Raw genomic sequence first — 22438 nt, 5'->3', positions numbered from 1 at the left:
AAAAGGATTTGTAATTCTTAAGCAAGTATGAAGGGATGACAGTCATCAGTAAGGTGACACTTGCTGAAGGACAGCTGGCAAGTAATAGAAAGGAAAATAATGAATCTGTTCCCCTACCTTCCCTTTCACACTTTTCTGTATAGATAACAAAATTCTTATAGACCTTTCTGCATGAGAGGAACAGGTGTCTTTTGCCATGAAATAGTGTACAGAAATGTATAGCTCCATATATATGGGCTATGCCTTGATACAAATTCTTATGTCCTGTTAGTAAAACCCCTTGTTTGTTAACAATAAGTCATCCCCATGACTGCAAGAACTAAGGAAAACATTGTACTGATAGAAAGCACTATTGAAATATTATTGCACATTCTCATATTCTGCAATCCAGAATTTTATCTTTGAAAACAAGCTACTTGGAAAATCTTCTGGGAAAGTAGTGGTGGTCAGAATTCATTTTAAGAGTTATATTAAATACAAGTAGTTGTTTGTACCCACAGATGATGGGGAAGGGAAAAACATAAAAGAAGTTAAATTTGCTAAAGTATGATGCAGAATGTAAGTACTTTTCCCTGTGTTTCATAATAATCTTTCTGGACCAACAAAAACTGTAACTTGCATCACCACGTCAAGCAACACAAGGAATTGGTATGATCAGACAAGACGTGGGAAACCAGTTCAAGTTTGGGAATTAGCCTTTGATGAGTCTTCTCTCTAAAATGCACATGAAACTTTAATAAATTTCCCAAGTTCTCACCATTGTATACAAGTGAAGGAAAGAAAGAGAAATACTGTTCTCAGTTGCTATTTGTATTGATCAAGCACACATGAGGCAAAAATACAACTAAGGCAGATCTTTATTTGTTTTGGTAGAAAGAAAAATGAAGCAGTCTTACAGTTAAGCAAGTTTTTTTTCCAAGTTTTTTCTCAGTGGAACCTTCACCAAGTCTCATTAAACTGATAGCCTTGCTCAGTGCATTGTATTTTCAAGAAAAGCAAAGACACCAAAAGAGTTATGAACGGCTATTTGGAATATTCCTTCTAACCATGGCAGCCATTGAACAGGGATAACAACCACAACTATTTTTACTCGCTCACATCTTATGCTGTATCAAACCTACCAAAGCTTGTTCCAGTTGCTACTCCACTTATTTTTTCCACTTTGTGCAGTCCCAAACATCAGTGAAACTCTGTCCCCATCCCTGGAAGTGTTCAAGGCCTGGTTGGATGGGGCTTTGGGCAACCTGGTCTAATGGAAGGCATTATGGGAAGCCCCCACGGCAGGGGGCTGGAATTAGATGATCTTTACAGTCCCTTCCAACCCACACAATTCTATGATTTTTTAGTTTCACTACTCAGCTCTTAAGAGTCAGGATCTAGTTCAGAAATTGTTATCCTCACCTAAATAACGTTGAACTACTACGTATCTGAAGGTCGGTACAACATACATACACATCTTAACACTACACCTGCCCGTAAGGCAAAGGCAATGTTACAGTGCTTAGTTTCACTTGCACTTAGGTAAAAGCAGAATTCTATTTGTCTGCAAAGCAAGAGATTTTGAACAGCATTGTAAATTACACCTACATGTTCCTTCTACTTGTACTAGCTACGTGTATACACAGTTTAAGCAACGACATGGTTTTCAGTTTGTTCTTTGTACAGGACACTTGCTACATGTCCTCATAGTCAGTTATCAGAAAAACAAACAAAACTGTGTAATAGTGCTTTAATACTCATTTGTTAAAATTGCAGCCTTACAGTAGCTGTTAGGTAGTCACCAGTCTCTTCCAAAGACATGCAGTAATAAAGAAAACATTATATCCTTAAGCAGCATCTGATAAAACAATGTAGCTGCCACTTAGTGGCAGCAATCGTTTAGGCATTTTCGGTATTGATACATCTTTATCATATAACTTGTGCATTAATCAACAAAAATGTAGGCCCCAATCCAGCAAATACTTGTGTGTGCAAATGCTTTCCTTCCATGTGGAATAGTTCAAGTTAAAACTCATCCGATGAGCAAAGAACTTGCATAAATCTTTATAGGATGGGAAATCTTAGTGCTTAAAACTTAACTGTATTTTTTCATAGGATTAAGGTCAATTCTAGACTCAGAGAATATAGGAAATACTCCTATAAAGAGCAGATATGTTGTTTCAAGATAAATGGTTTCAAAGGTAACAGGAGCCTCTACAAATGCGCGTGCCTTCTCTTTGAACAACTTACTCCTACTCGGAGAAATGCGGGCCCAGTCTTACTGCCCCAGCTCCTGGCTACTCTTGCATTGCAGGAGGATTCAATAAAGTGCTTGTCACAAATTTGTAGTCATGGAATAAAATCAGATACAAGTACTTTCAGAATGCTTTAGGAAGTAATTATGAGTTCAGTGCTAATGTCTGACCCATGACATTCACTGAACTGACAATAAATATGAATTTCATTCTGAAGGAAAATTGGAAATCTCGTTAGGCCCAGGTATATTGCACCTTTGCCCTAGTGAAGTCATCCTCTGCCTCAAGGGGAATAGCTTGAACGGATCTAATTTCAACGCAGAAGTTCACACTTGACTAAAGTGCGATGCTTGTGCAATTTCAGAAGCACCAGCATCCAATATGACAGTTAGCTTTGTTTAACCAGACACGAAGCACTGATACTGCACACAGCACGTGCACTCAGAGTTGTGTTCATAATTTGTTCCCAAATGCACCACAATCCTGAGAGGTCCTGCTTACCCTCTGACCAGATATTTTATGTTCCTCTTGAATAAAGTGTCTTTGATATTAACTTTGATATAAATTCTATTGATCTTTGTGGCATCTTCTTATTAATATACTTCTGAATATTTAAATTATTAAACTTGCTTTCTCTACATATAAATATTTTTTTGCTTGATTTCAAATAATTAATCTATGAGAACTGGCTAAGACTATGCTCTCTGTAGAGAAGTTCCATTTGCTACAACTCTTCATAAAGAAAAAATAAAAATATAACTGTCTGAAATATTTAGCCATGTGTTTGGAACTTTTTTCTTTTTTTTAAAGGCTTCGGTGTTGCTTGTATTTATCTTCCAGTCAGCTACAGGATAATAGCAACAGCAAACACATTCACAATGCAGTTCATTGTTCGGTTTTCCCATCTCACTGTGCAAGTTCCTAAAAGAGATTATTACAAAACAAAACAAACAAAAAGAATTCCAGTGTCTTTATTATATTCATTTTACCTCTACGTAAACTAAGTCAAATTAGTACAAATAATTCAGCTATGATTTAAGGTGATTACAACTATGTCATCATGGCTATAAGTAGACTAAATTCCTCAGAACATTTTCACTAACTTGGACATTGCTTACTACCTAACGTGAGCCTCAAAACAATTTCCAAGAACAAAACAATCTCAGTATCTATTTTAAAAAGCTGGATTTGCAAAAATCCTTGAAAATCTGATATTGAAATTGTCAAGATAATCTCACAAGAAATCAAGAGAAAAAGTCTGGATCCAATACGTTCTACTTTATTTTCTGTCTGTGTTTTTCCTCTTTTATCAATGTATATCAACTATCAACGTATCTTAGCTTTACAAACCAAGAAAACATGAAGATTAAATTGTGCTTGTCTATATAACTTCACTTAATGATTTTTGTTTTAACCTCAGTTGACTTTCTAATTCAATCTCTATTTTTACGTTATATCTTGGTATCCTCTTCTAAACAGACCATTTTGAGTCTGTGACAGAGAAGATAATTTTAATCTAATTTCCTCATGATATCCTGAACCCGGGAAAAATGCATTTAGAACTAGTTTAGATGCAATGAAGAGCATCGAAAGTCTATAAACTATCTGATAGTTAGGCGGTTGAAACACACACTGTAGTCAAACTTTTTTTTTTTAAACCAAGTTCTGTTCTCCTTCAGAGTAGCACTGTCTGTTTACAGCAGTCAGATATGTTTAGGACTACGTGCTTACATTTACTGTGAACGTTTTATTGCCTCTTCAACTGATCTACAATTACTGAAGAGATTTTTTTTTATTTTTGTTTCACAACGAAGGCATTTCCACATTTGCTTTGTACCATCTGCAAAGCAGTCACTCTTAACGCAAACACTGATTGTTAACAAAACATTTCCCCTGGGATTGTAAACAAGGGTCTAGTTCTGGAAGCTACTGCTTCTGTAAACACTCTTCTAAAATGTTCGGCTGAACTATTACAATTGAGCAACAGGTAAAATTTCTTTTGCCACAACTTTTTCATCTGAGTGAGGAAGCTTACCATCAGTTGTGGTATCCCAGAAGCATGAGCTTGCTGTGTGTAGACCAGCTCCACTCCTCTGCATCACTGCACAGGTTACTGAAAAATACAGTCAAAAAATTAGGACTTCCATTATTGAAGCAGAAGAGGTGAATTATTTACAATTTCAAGCACACATTGTGATTTCAAATGGCTGGCAGGCAGCATTCAGCTACGTCAACACCTATTTTGACAATTCTGTCACCCCCGGTATTCTCCTCAAGAACTTGGTATTCATTTCGTGATTATCTTTACTCACATAAAGACAATGGCTTTAACAAAATGCTTGCTAATAGGACTACGCTTTTTATCTTTTAAACTGCTTAGATATGGCTCGTGTCAGGTGTGCATCAGAACTGGATTGCATGTGCTGTCCTCACAGGTACAACAGAAGTCACACCTGACGAGAGTTGTTTCCCAAAATTACTTTTGTCAGCTCTCTGAAACCGCACTCCAGTAATAAAGCATTTCTAGACTGACCTGTAATTGTTGTAAAACCAATGACAGTCTGAATTCAAGACTTTCAAAACCAGAACACAGTGCAAACTCTTGCTGTTATACCAACACTCCACAAAAGAACCAAAGCACTTCAAACTTGTAATTATCTCGATTTCTCTTCCATAGATATGCATATAAAAATAATGGGACATGAGGTGTCTTACAGAACTGAAAATCTTTTAAATGTCTGTATTTATAAGAAGCTTAATCCTATTAAAACTAACTTAAGATAAAGCATCTATTTCCTGAACTGATACCAAAATATTGATATAATTATTTTGGGGTTGCTTAAGAGTCGGGGAAGACTGTGTAACATCTTAGCATCTTCTGTGCTAAGTGCTGACAGCATGCTTAGCACAAATAAAACTGCTGTAGTTTTACCACAGTAATTAGTAAAAATCTGTATAACAGAAGAGTTCAAGTATCTGCTCTTTGTTTACAGTTTATGTTATTTATTGAATATAGCACTACATTGGAATGAACCTTTCCACAATTACTCACTGTGATTGTATAGGGATAAAAGTATGGTTACTTCTACTTACCGATGTACTTGTATGTTTTCCCAAGCTTTACCAAATGTGTCAGCGACTGTTCTACTATAGCTGCAGTCCACTGGTTGACTTTGTTGTGATTATAATCTGCCTTGCCTAAGACACTTTCTATGCACTGTAATAGAGGAAAAAAAAGTTACAATAAATACACCATACTTTAAAATGTAAAGGTTTAAAATGTCTCACATAATCTGAGAATTTTATCTGGCAATTGGATTACTTTAAATCATTTCAGCTCATCAGGTATCAGTTACTGAATGGGAAGTAAAATGAGCCTTCTTGGAAAATTATTTTTAGTATATATTTACCACATTATTATGTGGACAAAAATGAGGCTCTGACTGAAAATTTCGTGTAGGAAAGACCTTAGCCATATGCTTTAAGTGCCAAGTTAAGCCACTGGATCCATTTACCAATGAAAATACTAACACATCCCACCATTCTCAATGACTGCCTACTCCAGATCAGCTTTCAGATGCTGCTGTAATGGAAATTGTACCACTCTAATCAATGTCGCTAGAGCCAGCCAACCTTTCTGAGTCTGTAAGCAATATACCAAAATCTCCAAAAAGCCAGAGCCCCCAAAGCAAAACACGTGTCTCGGCTTAGAAAACGAGGAAAAGTTAAGAGCAAGCGACACTGAAGTGTTGCATCTTGCAGCATGAGGGATATCTGAACTGCTTGAAAATTTCATATTCTCCCACAGCCATAGAATGGCCAACCAACTATCTTGCTTAAACTTAAAATGACTGACAACCTGCTCTATAACTGTAACTCTTAAATTTCATTCTTTACTCCTAAAGAAATTCAGAATTAAATGCTGGTGGAAACTGAATTTCTCAACATGGAAGTGTGAAGAAATTTACATCTGTAATAGGTAAGTTAAATACAACTATGTTCTCCTTTGATTCAGTAGCATAAATCGTGTACACTCACCACCCACTTACAGGCTGTGTAAGAGATTTGTGCCCCAGATCCCACAAAGCTCAATTAGTTCTGATCACATTGTATAAAGCTAGACAATGACTCAATGGAAACAAACAAAACAGAACAGAAGGTAAGAGAGGGACAAGGATGCTTAGCGATCCTTCAGGTATTTTGGTCTTTTCCAAAAACGTGTCCTATGCCAGAACTCTTCAGCTCCAGTTAAGCCTTAAATCAGAGGTACAAACACTTGGCTTTACTCCCAGCATCAGATGTAAAAATAAAGAGAACCTGTCTGGCCTTTCAAGGCAGGGACAGTTATATAAAGGGTTGAACTGTCATTTACCCGACATCTAAGAGCTTGCTGTTGTGACCTGGAGTAGCTCTAGAAATACAGTCCTTTCCCTTCCTGATAGGGCAGGTAGGAAAGGACCTGCAGGGTCCCTCTAGAAATTTCTTTATAAAAATGGTATTTCCCTGTAAAACCTGACAATCATCTGTATACCACAGACTCTTCATTACTCACTTCCTAGTTACCTGGCATTTATTTTGGACCATCACGCTACTCATTCTCAACCTGCTCTTTTAGTGTAAAAATATTTTTTAAAAAAACATTGATAGTGTAACAACCTCATGTAGTCCAACCTGTTGCTCGAGCCAAGGCTAAACTTCCAAGTTTCATCAGGTTGAAGTGAAGTTTTTACAGTGTCTAAGGTCGGAGACTCCACAAGCTCTCTCTGCACCCTGCTCTAGTGATTATCTACTCTCTAGCTGGATAAAGGAAAAAAAATATAAGATATAATAAATTTTCCCATGCAACCTGTGACTGTCATCCCCCGTCTTTCTAATGTAAAGCAAATTGTCTCTCTCTTCTCTCAGCCACCTTTTCCCCATTAGGTAGTTGAAGACAGTAATTAGATGAAGCTTAAAGCAGTTCCAAATGAAGCTCTGTATAATTTGATATAAAAAACAGTTTATGTTTCATATAAGTTTGAATTTATCTGGGATGGTTGACTGATAGTCTTTCTTTTCACTATATTGCAAAGTAAGGTAAAGAGTTTCTTTGAAATCACAACACACTGGTTAAACGGCTAACACCTACCTCCTTAACTATGTTGTGGGCCTCATCAGCGTTGAAGATCATCTGTAATAAAAAATAATTATTTTTTATTTCCGATAGAGAAGTAAACACACAATGCAGGTTTGAAGTCCCACTTTTGTCCCAGCACTACACGTGTGTTATTTAGTGTTGTTTTGCCAGTGACCTTTGAGTGGGTCCCAAAAGCTCGGTCCCCAGCGTGCCCGCAAACCAGTTGGTTTTGCGCTTCCCATGGAGATTAAATACCACCACTGTCTATGCTATGTGTCAGGATATTCCCCAAAACAAAAAGTTAGATGGCTAATCGGGCGAGGGCAGAAACCTCAGGGCCAGACCGGCAGCTGTAATGGAGGCGGGCGGCTGCAGAGGCGAGAGGGGACCCCGGCAGGGCGGCCCCGGCCTCCAGGCGGCACGGGCAGGGAAGAGCCGAAACCCCAGCGGGGCCAGGCCGGCGCCCCAGCCCCGAGCCCCGGCAGGGGGACCCCTACCTCGTCGTTGTGGGGGTGAAAGTCCTCCATGGCCCCGGCGCGGGCGGCGGCTGTTCCGGCGGCGGCGGCTCCTCCGCGTCCTGCGCGGCTCCGCCTCGGCGGGGCGGTGCCGGCGGCGCCATGAGGCGGGCGGCGGGGGGCGCTGCGGGGCCGGCGGCATGGCGGGGCGGGGACGGGGCCTGCGGCGGCTGAGGAGCTGCAGGGGCACTGGGTGTACGAGTTGGAGCTGCTCTGCCCTGTCCTGCCCTCCCCTGCCATGCCATGTCATGCCCTGCCCTGCCCTGCCCGGCTCTGTCCCCCAGCAGCGGTATAGGCCGGCAGCACGCCTCAGCCTGCTGCCCTCGCCATAAAGGCGGTGAAATACTTGTTTGTAGCTCTATTATTATATACATCCCCCTTGTGGTGAATATAAAGAGCTCGAGGCACAGGGCATACACCAGGAGAAGTTCCTGATGAGAAACAATCGTATTTTTATGCCCCCCCCCCCCCCCCCCCCCATTTGTGGATCAGTGTAAAGTGTCTGACACAAAGCTGTCAGCATGGTGACTTGCAATAAGCGGTTCTTTTACTTCCGCTTTATAATAAAGAAATAACGCTGGGTTTTATTTTACTCACTATAAAGACAGGTGTAAAGAAATAGGGTCTTCTCTCTCCCCATGAAGTTGCCTGGGGAACACGAAAGATGCCTACTATCAAACAGTGCAGATTTTTCAAATTACGGGGCCAAGGTTGCCTCAGTTCTACTTTCAGTTTTGGTGGCAGATATTTGGATAGATACGTGCATAAAAAAGTGCCTCTTGCTCAGTGTTAATTGTACGCTAATTGGAAAAACTCTAAAACATGGCAGTACAGGGGGAAACGAAGCTAAACATTTTTATATTGCCTTGGTTTGAAACTGGCTTTCACATTTAATTTTTGCTAATGGGTATAGTAGGATGAGAAGGCTGAACATGAAGAGTGAATCTCTTTAAAAGCAGATCTTTATGAACAAGCACAAATGGATGTAATCATTGGGGAGGGGGGACATAAAAAATCTCCTTCAGTATAAAGTTTTTTCTGTGCTGACTTGCACAATATTTTCCTGGGCTTTCACAAGATGAAGCTATTACAAGTAAAACAAAGTATCTTTTTATGTGTTACCGGTTCAAAACTAGGGATAAAATTTCATGTTTATTTTTTTAAAAATAAAAGCTAGTGGAAGCACATGTTGTATTTGCACTGGCAACCAGGAGAAAAAGCTAACGGCGCTAAAAAGGACTTAGCCTTGGATCTTCTTCTTTTTTTTTATCCTCTGTATTTTCAGAGATCTTTGTATCTTTGAGATGCAGTACACTATCAAATGAAACCAGCTGCTAACCATTTTTCAGCTCTGTTTAAAATATTCAAAGAAATACCTTCTTTGTAACAATCATCTTGGCAGATTCCATGGAAAATCAGGTTCCTGAATGACCGATGCGTGTATACGTGTTTGTGTTGATGTCCTAATGCAAAAAAATGAACTGTTCCCCCCCCCCAACCCCGCCATTTACAGACAGGAGGACAGCAGGAGGTCTGTCAGGCTCAGCTCAACGCCCGGAGAGCTATTAAGTTATAAAATGGCAGAACAAGTATTAATCCAGGAACTGTTTACAAACAAACACCCGACATCACCTGCGAACAGCCAACACAGATTTATCAAGAGTATATGTCAAGCAATCTGATTTTAATCTTTGGTAGGACAAATGGTTTAATGGATGAGGGGGAAGTAAATAGTAGGCATGTTATTTTGTAGTGAATGTGTCTTGTTATGCTCTCACACATAAATTTCACTTGAAGTAAGAATACATCATCTGGGGAAAAGGTAACCGATTGTTCCTAATGAAGGGTTATCAAAGTAAGAGAAATAAACACAAGACGACTTTTTTTTTTTTTTTTTTTCCCCTCCCCAAGAGCTAATCAGCATTAGCAGCAATAACTGGAATCATTCAATAAAAATGATGCTTAGGAAAGCTTTTTAATGACAGCATGTTGAAAGAAGTTAGAAGCATGTTGACTGACAGGATCAAAATTACAAATACTGAATAGGCTGGAGAAATCAACAAGAAGGAATCTCATAAAAGATACAAAGTACTATCTAAAACCAACATCAAATGCACAAATACAAAATGGGGACTAATTGGCTAGGCAGTAGTGTTGCAGGAATTTCAGTAAATGGGAAGCAAAGTATGATGTTAGAAATAACTAAATACATTGAAGAATATCATGAAAGGCACAGAAGACAATTATGTTGTTCTTGGTGTTTGCCAGGCATCAAATGTAATTCTCTGCCCAGTGTGGTGTCAGGACAGAGACACAAAAGCAATTCCTACTGAAGGCAGCAAGACTGAAAGGAAGCTTAGAAAATGTGATTTGTGGAGGAACTGTGTTTGTTTTATATCTCTTCCCCAGTCTTTCTCGTAGGTGTCCCAGTGTGTAGCAATTTACTAAAAAATGATTAACAGGCCAATATATGACAAAAGATAGGACAAGAAATAACGGGTTTAATTTGAGCTAAGAGAAGTTTCTGTTAAATATTAGCGGAGGAGAAATCCAAGTATGAGTAATAAAGCACTGAAGCAGACCTGGTTTTGGAATCACCTTCTCTGGATCAATAACACATTAGATAACATCTGCCAGGCATCCAGCTAGCCTGCATTCTTCTTTAGAGAGCATTAAATCAGCTTTTGAGATAGTTATAGGCTTACATTTTTTTAGCTTTCATAACAATTGAAATGAAATTGAATTGGTTATTTTCCTCTTTTTTTTTTTCCTGAACCAATTCATTTTTCACCTAATATCAATTACCAAAAGCACCAATATTTTTCCTTTTTATTTTTATTTTTTCCTTGGGAATGACTAATGCTATTACTGATTTTACAAGAGTAATGCTAAATTGTAATAAGGAGCCGTACACTTCTTTTCAAGGGGAGTTACCTGACTATGTTGCCTAATTCTTTATTACACTGCTGCAAAATGAAAGCTCGAAAATGCAAATGGCTTGCAGTATAATTAGTTCTGTGAACTGTGATAGGAAATGTGAAAAGTGCTGAAAGAGGTAGCTCAGAAATGCAACCCTAAATTTGAAAGTGCTGAAGGCTTTCATCCAAATGCAGAACAGGAGCTCTTAAAAGACTGGGAATAAACAGATCAGCTCAAGACATTTTTTGATTAAAAAGCAAATATTTGAAGAAGATTTAGCCTGCTGGAAAGAGGGCAGGCTGTGCAGGCTATGAAGATTCACCACTGCTTGAACGAAGGCAGTAAAAAATGGGTATACCCATACAGCTAAAATAGTATGGCTTCTCTCTCACTTCCAGCAAATCTTTCCTTCAGCTTTTGTAAACATTTTAAACCTTCATGATCTACCTTAAAACACTGAAATCAAAATCCGTTGAATACTGGTATGTAATTTTTCTGACTGAGTTCCTAAGCTACACATGGCTGGATGCTGGAGGGAGAATCAGCCTGTGCTGCTCTTGTTCTTGCTCTCTTCCTACGCGTTCGCTACTTGTTACTGCAGGTAGTGGAGCAGTGGATCAGATGGACGTTTGGCCTGATCTATACAGCAGCTTTTATGTTGGCCAGATCATGGGTGTTTGGCCCTAGCTGAAGTTTTAATGATTCACTTTGCTGATTTTTTTTTCCCTGAGAGATGTCTTAATGATAGCTGCAAGTGACTTACTCGAACTCCTCCGGAGAGCTAAATGCCCACTCAACAATTGTTTAAAAAGTTCTCCATGAATTGTCAGAGACATCGCTATTTCCATAGCTACAAATGGTCTGTCAAGGCGGATTCTGTATTTTTGGAATCTTCGGGGTACTGGGAAATCATTTTGTGATCATGACTGAGAACATGAGTGCAGTGCAGAGCTCGGTGATCTGCTTCATGCAGCACAGTAGGAGCAAGTGTGAATGTGGAATTGCCGCTGCTGCATCAGCCTGCTGCTGGCTGCTGGTCAGCTCAGGTGCAGAGAGCATGGCATTTACTGACACAGCTGAGTTGCAGAGGCTCAAGTAGAGTGGCTGTGTTGCAATCACTTTCTGGCTCCTTTAGAAACTGATTTGAGTTCAGATGAGCTTTGTGATATGACAATGCACACCGTTAATTTTAGAGTTAACCTTGACCAGCTGACACTATGTTATATGCATTAAGTATTTATTGTCTGTAGTGTGTGTTTAAGATGCACATCAAGGTAGAATAATTTTCCAGTGGTAGTAAGTTTGCATAGCACCCACTGTAGAGAGTTACCCATTTAAATGATCCAGAACAGTGGCATTAGTATTATGACATCAGATAAATAAATGCATATGAAGTTTTCATTCTGTTTCATGGTTAATATTATCTGGATTTTTGGAAGCTTTTTTTCTGTAAGCAAAGTTAACATGATGTGTTTGGCATGAGAATGAAGCAACAACAGTGTACTCAATTTAGATTTCTAAGTACATAGAATTTTCTGAAGCTACACACTTTTTATATGTGCAATAACAACATACTCGGTAAAAGCAAATGGTCAGCCAGCTAATGACGTATCTTCAAAAGAACAAACTAAAAGCACAAGCTAAAGTAAATGCTTACCTGCATTATGCAGTAAGTGGTACTTTATGTGCTGCTTGTCTTTGAAGTATGGTACTATGAGCTTTTGAAGGAATAAGAATTAATTTCTTTCTTAATGAGTTGATATGAAAAATGTTCTGGTTTTTACGAATCATTTGGTATCAAACAACTGCAAGTTGTTTAGGAGTTTCGGTTGCAAGACTGTTTCATTATTTAGAAATAATAATTCAGTTATTTGGTCAAAAACTGTCTGTGTAACTTTCCACTTCGTGTTCAATATTTTTGGAAGGTTAGAGCAAAACTGCCTAGGATATTTCCTAAAATGAACTTCATGAAAATATTTGATTTTCACTAGAGTGGAAATATTGACAGTTTTTACAGCATTTTATTTTTAGAAAGTCTAGCGCCGTTATATTCTAGAATAAAAAGAATGATTTGGCAAGGAGATTATCCTAATGTTAAGAGCAAATCTTATGAGAATTTTATGAAAACCCACCCAAATGAGTCTAATTATAAATCTCAGAAAAATTGTTTGCATATTTTTTAGAGTAAGTTTGTTAGAGGTCACCACCATTATTTAATTAAAAATTATATTTGCACTGAATATGCTTCCTGTCTGTGCTACATCCTTTAGCTACATAAACACAGCAGGGCTTTGCATTCAGCTGCCGCGTCTGACGGCCACTAGGGCTATGTCTGTCATGGGAATGCTTTTTGCTTTCCAGATACTGATGTGTAGTTGGCAGCAATCCTTATTTCATCTCAGGAGTAAGTGAGGGCCTTCCCTCATCTCTCCCCTGCTGAGATGCCCTGACTGCCAGCACCATGGGCATGCTGCCCAGGCAAAACTGTGGCAATCATAAATGGGGCAGTGGTCTGTGTATTTGGTGGACTGGTGCTCCCGTAAGGTGCTGCAACACATTAACAGGTCGCTGATGCATCTGTGGCACTTCATCCTAAAAGAGAACACTCAGAGCTGATTTTCTCAAGCTCTCCTGGAAACTGTAATGTGTTCAGGCAACCAGAGGGCAGCCAGGTGGGTGTAACCTGACTGGTTTTAAAAGAAAATACCATCAATCAGAGAAACAAATTTGAGGGAGTGTTTTACCTCTAAAGATAGTATGGACAGGGTAGGTCTGAGGCAGACAGACAAAACAGGAGCCATGAGAAGAGAGCAGAAGCATGGTGGGGATGAGACAAGCATTTGACAGCCTGTATGGAGCATTTTGGAGCAGGAAGCCCACCATAACCTGAATTTCAAAATGTCTCTGCTGGCCAGCAAATACTTACGAAACCCACTGGCAAAATGAAAGATATTCTAGCATAGAAAAAAAGTCGCATCCCTTCTTGCAACCTGTTCTCAGCTGAACAAAAGTATCTGGCTTGCTGTTTTGTTGCACACTGTACTGCCACAGAGGTCCCCCAAAATGGCACAAACCTACTGCACTGGTTTTCCGTGGCAAGATGTTGGCAGCAAGGGATCTGCAGGGGTGGCCTCGGTGAGAAGAGGCCTGGACCTGCCCCCATCTCTGACACAGCCAGTTCCAGACAGCTCCAAAATTAAAACCCCTATGGCCAAAGCCACGCCCACAAGCAAAGTTGGCGGTGCCTCTGTGAAAGCATATGTAAGAACAGGTAAAAAAAATGCCGTGCACTGTCTGTGAGAGAGACAAGTGAGAGAATGTGACCCCAAGGTGAGTGCAGCAGGAGGGCAGGAGGTGCTCCAGGCAGGCAGCAGCAGTTCCCCTGCGGCCTGTGCAGGGAGAGGCCCCTGGTGGAGCAGGCTGTCCCCCTGCAGCCCATGGGTCCCACACGGAGCAGATCTCCACGCTGCAGCCCCCCCGTGGAGGAGCCCACGTGGAGCAGGTGGATGTGGCCTGGAGGAGGCTGCGGCCCACGGAGAGCCCCCGCAGGAGCAGGCCCCGGGCCGGAGCTGCAGCCCGTGGAGAGGAGCCCACGCAGGAGCAGGGGGCCTGGGGGGAGCTGCTGCCTGTGGGGGACCTGGGCTGGAGCAGGACAAAGGCTGAGCAGGAAGAAGCAGCACAGAGGAGCTGTTACGGATGGACCCCAACCCCCATTCCCTATCCCGCTGTGCTGCTAGTGGGAGAGGAGGAGGTAGAAGCCTCGGGAACTAGGTAGTGAAGTGGAGCCCTGGAAGAAGAGGAGGTTGAGGTAAGGCGTTTTTAGATTTGTCATTGTTTTCCCACCATCCTACTCTATTTTAAGTGGCAATAAATTACATTACTTTTCACCAAGTCGTGTCGGTTTTGCTCATGACAGTAGTTGTTAAGGGATCTCCCTGTCTTTATCTTGACCCACAGGCTTTCTCATGGTATTTTCATTCCCCATACCATTGAGGAGGGGGAGTGGGAGCGTGGCTGGGTTGGAGTCTGTCAGCCCGCCAAGGTCAGCTGGCTACAGCCATGAAGACCCAAATGCTGCTGTCAAGGCTTCCCCTGTAAATCTGAAAGCAACACGTTTCGAGCTGCTAGCTATCTTCAGAAAGTGTTACAGAATAACTGTCAGCATGGTTTTATTCAATAATACTCAGCAATTAGAGACACAGAAAACACAGGAGGGTTGACAGTGTTATTTGGAAGCCTTTGAATTTTGACTTTCTTCAAGCAGGAGAGGAAGATACATGCTCTGTTTATCATCTCTTCCACTTCAATCATGTTTCTTATGATTTGATAAATACACAGCAGTAACAGCAGGAACAACCGAAGAGCAGAAAGCAGAAGCAAAAAACTATTATAGATGATATGACTAGGCATTCTCTTTCCTATGTCTTATTTTTTTTTTCTCCTTGTTCTGAAACTGCTGCCTTTGTTCCAGTAAGATAACAAAATGAGAATATATCTACCTGGTCAAAGGCAATGTACCCTTGGATATTAGGCTCTTCGGGATGTATTACTAGTTTTTTACATTGATTATAAAGCATTTTTTATTAACATCTTTTGGACCAATAACAGCTGTAATTTAGTGGGAATTGCTAATGATCAAAATTTTAAAATAAATACCCAGAAGCAAATAAATTGAACAAGTTTATTTACTTTTTTTTTTTAGTCAGAAATTGGCTGAGTTCATTTTAGAATGGTTCCAGATCTATTTGTTCAAAATGTATTGAATGACTTTGTCCTACAAAGCAAAATTCACTACAGATGGTTCATGAACAGTGTGTGATCCCTTTCCTGAAATTCTCAATTCCTATTTGGTTTACGTAGGTACATGGGTAAGCTTTTAAGTCAGATAAAATGTTGTTGTATTTCATGACCAGAACACCTATCTTCTAAGCTGTTATTTGATTTACTGAGGTGAAAATATCCACTGCAGTACTGCAGGGATGCATTCCTGATACTGTACTTAATAGCAGCAGCTTACAGCAGCTGTGAAATGCTATACCACTAGATGATGAATTAAAAACTGTCAATAATCATAGAATCATTAAGGTTGGAAAAGACCTTCAAGATCATCTGGTCCAACCATCACCCTACTACCCATGTCACACATTAAACCATGTCCCTAAGCACCAGGTCCAAACACAGATAAATTTACATTTTGGTGATTTTATTCTTTTCTTGTTGTTTGGAAAACAAACAAACAAACACAAAAGCACCAAACCACATTATTTTTAAGGTGAAGCAAACACCAAAAGACCACAAGATAGCTGATCTGATGGCTCAGCGCCAGCCTAAGGAGCACTCAAGCCCCTCTTCCCTCAACGTTCTTCCTCAGCAGCACAAACCTGTCTTCCCTGGCAGAGGCTCTGGTGCTGCTCCGACTCCTTGCTCTGGGGACGTGTACTGGCTCTGTCTGGGATGGAGTTAACTTTCCCTGCAGCAGCCCACACGGTGCTGTGCTCTGCACTCGTAGCTAGAGCAGCACTGGTAGCACTCCAGCGTTGTGTCTATTGCTGCACAATACTGGCACCGCATCAGGACTCCCTCCAAGCCCCCAGGAGCCAGCAGGCTAGGGGTGGGCAAGTGATGGGGAGGGGATATCACCAGGGCAGCTGACCTAAACCGACCAAAGGGATATTCCATACCATGTGGTGTCACACTCAGCAACAAAAAGGGGGGCTCTCCTGGTGGAAGGGCCTGTCCTCCCAAACAGCCATTACGCGTACTGAGGCCCTGCTTCCCAGGACGTGGCTGAACATTGCTTGTTGATAGGAAGTAGAGAGTAACCTTTTTTTTTTTTCTCTCTCTGTGCTTCCACCCGGCCTTTTTGTTTGTTTGTTTGTTTTGTTTTTTTCCCTCTCCCTTTTCCCTTTAATTAAATCATCCTTCTCTCAGACCTTGAGCTCTTTGTGTCATATTTTCTCGCCCTTCCTCTTCGAGGAGGGGGAGTGAGACAGCGGCTGTGGTGGAACTCGGCTGCCCACCTGAGGAAAACCACCACAGGATGTACCTCACTAAATCAACAACAACAGCTGAGTAGCTTTCTGCCAGTTTGCGGGACTGAACTGGCTTACTGAGAGGTCAGACAGGCAACAGAGCAAGGGAGATGGCAGAGCACCATGGAGAAAAAGAGGAAAAAGTAGCGAACAGTAGGTTTCATTTTTCAGTGGCTGCAAGTTGTTGTACTAACATTGCTTTTTAACCAAACATAAACTCAAACATAAAGTCTTTTTCCCTATATATTAGGAGATTTTTTTTTTTTTTAATAAACTTTGTATATTGTAATTGTGTATCAATATTTGTACTAGAAGCTACTTCAGGCGGCAAGAAATCTTGATGATTCATGTCTGTCAGAGTCCTGGTTTAAGGTAATGAACATTTACTCCAGCTAAAAAGAAAGAGACATTGAAAATACCTTTCTGTCATTCTGGCCGAGACAATAAAAACATCGTTCACAATGCTGTCCAACATACTGCAGAAAAGCATGGAAAGAAACTCTTTTTTTTGGACTAGAGGGCTTCTCTGAACTGGAAATACAGGGACCAGCAGTGCTCTTCATGTGCTGAGGGAGGGATAGCCAGAAGACAGATGGGATTGTGCCCTAAGGACTCTAAGCAGCAGATTTTTCTTTGGAATAAGCACTTTCTACAAAGAGAAAAGTGGATCTCTGCATAGAAAAGTACCTGCAGGAAATATTATCTTTCTATAGTGTTCAAGGAAACACAGTTGGGCTGTGTTTGTAAGCCACTTAAACCATGTTGGAAAAACACTTCATTCAAGATGACAGCTTTTCTCTTATCAAGAGTAACCACATAAGACTACAACTGTGAACAAGTGCTTTGAGCAAAACATAATGCAAATGAAAGAAAGACAAGTTAGTGACTCTCACTATGACACTGAACTTTCCAAAGGGTGAAGAATTCTTTTATTAAATAAATGGAAGGGTTTTTGTTTGATTGATTGTTTTCTGTGAAGATAGAAGTTAGCCTTCCAAGGTGTTTTTCCAAACCCTGTTTCAAATGCAGAATGCAGCTTTTCACTTCTCAAGCTATTTTCTTGTCAAGGACAAGCTGAACCAATGTATTTGATCTAAAATGTCCTTTCAGTTTCTGACCAGACTGCTTCTGCTTATTCTGTATTATGTGGAACTTTAAGGGTGGTTTTGTTTTTTCCTCTGCATCTCTTAAAAATTCCTAAAGCTTGTCTATTGGCAGATGATCAAAACCTATTAGGTGACTTAAGCTATCTTCTTGCTGAACTTCACAAATATATTTTGTATAGGAAATGGACTGATTTCATGAAATCAATGAAATGTTTCTGTATTTTTTAGGGGGCCATTAAAATTATTTGCGATAAAACATTCATCAAAATATAGATATTTACTGATGGATTTGCTAAGTGATAGAACTGTAGCTAGCTATATTGAAGTAAAATGGTAAGTAATTCTAAGAAGTACCTTGGTACACTTAGGATGAAATTATATGTTGTGCTACCACTTTAGGCTTTGCAGGCAATTCATACATTTTCAGATTCCTTTAACAGTTTCTTCACTGTTCCCTCAAGAAATACTTCTGAATGTCCTACAGAGGAGCACAGCATGCCTGGATATTAACTTAACATTTCTTTATGCAAGACATCATTCTACGCCTTTTAGTCATTTTGCATAGTCCTTGCTCATGCAAAGAATGCCTTAGCTAATATCAAATATTTGTCTAGAGTAAATAATACACACAGTAATGGAGGCTCTAAGACCATTACGTTAGCTTGTGTGAATTCATTCTAGGCAGCAAGTAATTCAAGTACTGGCTTAACATAGCACAGTGAGACACCCATAATTGTATTCTCTTACTCTTTTTGTTTTAAACGTATTGAAGCAGAAGCGGACAGATTCCTCATTTTATGATGTGTGAGAGAGAAAGCACAAATGTGTTGCTGCATTCAATATGTCTCTAAGTCTGCCTCCTTTAAAAAGAACTGGAGGTAATTACCCTGAAAAGCTTTTTGTAAATACCTGCTTTTCTAAGTCTTTTCACTGGATGAAACAGAAATGGCCTTGTCTCAGAACAGCTAATGACAGCAGTTCCCTCTTTTTCACTTCTAAGCCTGTGACATGTAATTTTTCTGTTCCTGTAATAACTAACATTAAGAAAAACCCTAAGTAATCACCTTTTCAAAATATTGCTCTTTTGTAGAAGAGAAGACTTTGTTCTTCTTGTAGAACACCATTTGTATGTCCATCCTGCTTTTGATATCACTTGCTCAGCATGGAGAAGAAGAGAAGGCTAGGAAAATTGTGGATAAGTGGAATGAAGCTTGAAAAATACTATTTTTCTCTCAGAGGAAAGTTTCTTGGCTTTGTAGTAAGAAAACCTCTTCATGTCATGTAAGTAAAAATGGTAGGGCAAGAAAGGTCAGGAATAAGACTCTGACTTGCAGCCCAATACTATTGAAAAAACAAAATCCAATTCCTAAGAAAGGCTGGTGGGTCCAGATCGGGTGGTTACTTGTCCACACTGATCTCACAAACGTTTCTGATGCACACTGAAGACACCATAGTTTACAGGGTGATGTGGAATTCCATCCAGCCTTGTATGTCATACACTTACCAATCAGGAATTGAGAAGTAACAGGCTCACTGTAAATAATATATGTGCATGTTTTAATAAAATTCATAAGACATGGCTTATTAATGTTGTTTAAATAAATCTATCTTCTTTCCAGGAGGAATGCCAAAAAAGCCGATGACTGATCTAAACAAACATAGCGATGCTATTGCTTCTGCAGAAGTTTCTGGATTTCCTGAAATGTTATTTTGCCTCATTATTCATTAGTGCATCATAACAGACATTTTTTCTTTTTTTGAAATTAAAATCTTTTCCCCCATCTTGTACTGGCTGCAGAGTGAAGTACATCAGTGTCACAAACACCATTAAAAATTGACAGGGGACCCTTTTTTACAGAAATGCCAAAAAGCTCATCATTTAAAATGTAGACCATACAAGAACTCAAACCACTGAAAAAGAAACAGGGAGAAATAAGAAACTGCAATATCAGTAGGTTCTATAACTTTCTGAGCATTGAAAGGCATTGCTGATTTTTTTTAATTTTTTTTTTTTATGAAGACCTCCGACAGCTCAAAACCTTGAGCAAAGAGAGTTGGTAAAAAGCAGTTGTCCCTCTTTGTTAGAGATGCAATTTCACTTCTGGAAGATAGCCCAGGGAATGATCAACTGGATGATGGGAACTTGCAAATTTCAACTTCCTTGAGCAAACTTTCTTTTTCAAATTTGTCTTCAAATTCTGCTCCTTACATGTATGTTATTTAGGAGTGAAATGTATGTAGTTTATGAGGACCTTAAAGGAAGCTATAGTGAGGTGGGGATTGGGCTCTTCTTCCAAGCACCAAGTGATAAGAATACAAATGGCCTCAAGTTGCACCAGGGGATGTTCAGGTTGAATATTAGGAGAAATTTCTTCACTGAAAGGGTTGTGCAGCATTGGAATAGGATGTCCAGGGAAGTGTTTGAGTCACCATCCCTGGAGGACTTCAAGAAATGTATAGATGTAGAACTTCGTAGCATGGTTTAGTGCTGGACTTGTCAGTACTAGGTTAAAGGTTGAGCTGGATGATCTTAGAGGTCTTTTCCAACCTGAATGATTCCATGATTCTAGTTATCCCACTACAGCTTTTACTATTAACAGCTATGAGTGATTCTCAAAAATTCCCTTTTCTATTCCATGCCACATGATCTCTTACTCAAAACTTTTTGGTCTAGCAAACTGCAGCAGTAGCCTACTTTTCTGATATTTACTGATAGATTAGATTCAGGTAAGGAGAAATAAAAGCTTGCAGAGCACTCTATAGTGCTAACTGAAATGTATGAAAACTAGGTTTTCTTTATTAATGTTATTGAACTGTGTTTAATTTGTGCGAGTTCTGTGAGTTTAGAAGATGTTGTGGCTGTGTGAACCAGGATATCAATAAATGTTAAAGTTCGTTGATTTCTGGTGTGTGGAGTTAGCAGTTGCTTATCCAGAGAAGAAAACCTACCAGAAAACCACTGTCCAGAGGGCAGGAGCGTTGCCATAGCACTCTGGAAAAGGGCCATGAATACTAAGAGTCATTCCTAACAAAGCTGCAGCTAGGGACCATAGTGGGGTAATTCCTTACAATGATGTGTAAGCAACTGAGATTGAAGTCACCAATGAAATCATAGCATGAATACTTTATGTTTCTTCTAAATAGGCCTTGTGGTGTATTTAGAAATCTATTTTCTGTAATTATGATTTATAAAGCCCATTGTTCATGTGGTCTGTTACAGATCACAAAGGGCATTTAATAATTATGAATATGGATTTGCATGGGGCAGTGCTACCGGAATACTATGGTTCTCCAGTCTTTGTGGACAGCTGCTTTCCATCCCAATGGAAAAACAAAAAGTCTGTGATGTTTCTCAGAAATTCTCCTCGTACTTGGTTAGTCTGGTGGGCATGGCTGTATCTCAGCCATCAGGCTGTTGTGCAAGTGGTTATTAGCTTTTCTTTCCATTCGCCAGCCCCCAAAACAGTATTTACAAGCTGAAACTAATAAATAAATAAATAAATAAACAAAAAAACAAACATGTAAATCTGAATTTGTGTTTTAATACTCAAAATTAAGAATTACAGATTATATTTATTTGTATCTTTATTGATACTGATTCACACTGTTATAGAGACCAATGTATTATTTTGGTAATCACAGCCAAACGATGTACCTGAGCATTTAATTTAGAGCAGATCCATTCAGAGCTTTTCTTGAACAACGGAAAGAATGCTGTGGTGAGTGTAACAGGCAGCAAACTCCAGTCACTTTTCAAAGGAGTTGTATTTGTATACCAAGCCAGCAAACACTGTAACTCCTTAGTGTAAACTTCCCAATATATGTGTTGTTTGGGATAACACAAACACCATAGTTTCTTAAAAATAGGACGCTAGGAATTTGAAGGTAACAAGTAACATTGTCGCTATTGTGCACAAGCTGCAATTTTACGCTACAATTTTACATGTGAGAACAGAGCTGGAGATTTTGGTTGCACATGGTAATTTTTTGAAAGTGATGAACATTGGAATCATTTTAAAATCAGTTAAAGCTGTGAAAAAGACCTGCTCTTCAGTATTTGCATGTAGCCTACCTCTGTGTATGGTACGGGTTTCAAACCCGGTTGTAACACACTAGGCAATACACAGAGGTCCAAGTTTCCTTGTCTTTCTCAAGCGCCTGCTATGCGTGCTCTTCGTGTGCCTGGGGATGCCGGCAAGGGTGGATGAATCATTTGATTCACGAGGATGAACCCAGATACCATTTTGTGTGGTTCCTTTTCAATTGGGGGATATTTTGTAAGACCTGTAGCTGCTTGATAAATCTCCCTCACTCGAACCCTTACAAGTAGCAGCGATAAAACTGAAGAACTGCTGCCTACAGCCGTAGGGAGGACGGCTGGACTTCCATTACGCATTACATTATGCCCTTCAGTGCTGTTTCACCCCTCGGACACTTCCCTCACCCACCGCCCACAACAGCACCTATTTCTCCCTCCCGAGCCCATTTTGGGCTCAAAACCCAACTGCAGACGAGA

At 39.9% G+C, this 22438-nt stretch overlaps 1 protein-coding gene across 3 annotated transcripts; it reads right to left on the bottom strand.

The window, feature by feature from the left end:
* Window positions 1-839: 839 nt before the first annotated feature.
* Window positions 840-7963, bottom strand: DYNLT3 (dynein light chain Tctex-type 3). Of its 3 annotated transcripts, none has more exons than XM_040530750.1 (5): window positions 7848-7963; window positions 7363-7404; window positions 5328-5451; window positions 4270-4347; window positions 840-3155 (listed from the first exon to the last, which is right to left on the bottom strand). In XM_040530750.1, the coding sequence occupies exons 1-5, from the start codon at window positions 7875-7877 to the stop codon at window positions 3079-3081; spliced, it is 351 nt and encodes a 116-aa protein (XP_040386684.1). In that variant the 5' UTR covers window positions 7878-7963; the 3' UTR covers window positions 840-3078. The 3 variants fall into 3 exon arrangements, with proteins under 3 accessions (XP_040386684.1, XP_040386693.1, XP_040386700.1); XM_040530759.1 differs by having other exon boundaries at window positions 7363-7401; window positions 7848-7946; XM_040530766.1 differs by having other exon boundaries at window positions 7526-7849.
* Between the last annotated feature and the right edge of the window lie 14475 nt (window positions 7964-22438).

Source organism: Cygnus olor, chromosome 1, assembly GCF_009769625.2.
Source record: "Cygnus olor isolate bCygOlo1 chromosome 1, bCygOlo1.pri.v2, whole genome shotgun sequence".
Classification (NCBI taxonomy): domain Eukaryota; kingdom Metazoa; phylum Chordata; class Aves; order Anseriformes; family Anatidae; genus Cygnus; species Cygnus olor.
The sequence above is the reverse complement of the archived record's forward strand: the minus strand, read 5'-3'. Positions and strand labels throughout refer to the sequence as shown.

Excerpts from the sequence above, each read along its gene's own strand:
- DYNLT3 (XM_040530750.1), bottom strand. The coding sequence starts at position 7,877 with ATGGAGGACTTTCACCCCCACAACGACGAG. Across the intron at positions 4,348-5,327 it reads GAAAACATACAAGTACATCG|TAACCTGTGCAGTGATGCAG; the intron begins GTAAGTAGAAGT and ends TGTATTTTTCAG. Across the intron at positions 3,156-4,269 it reads CTGGGATACCACAACTGATG|GAACTTGCACAGTGAGATGG; the intron begins GTAAGCTTCCTC and ends AATCTCTTTTAG.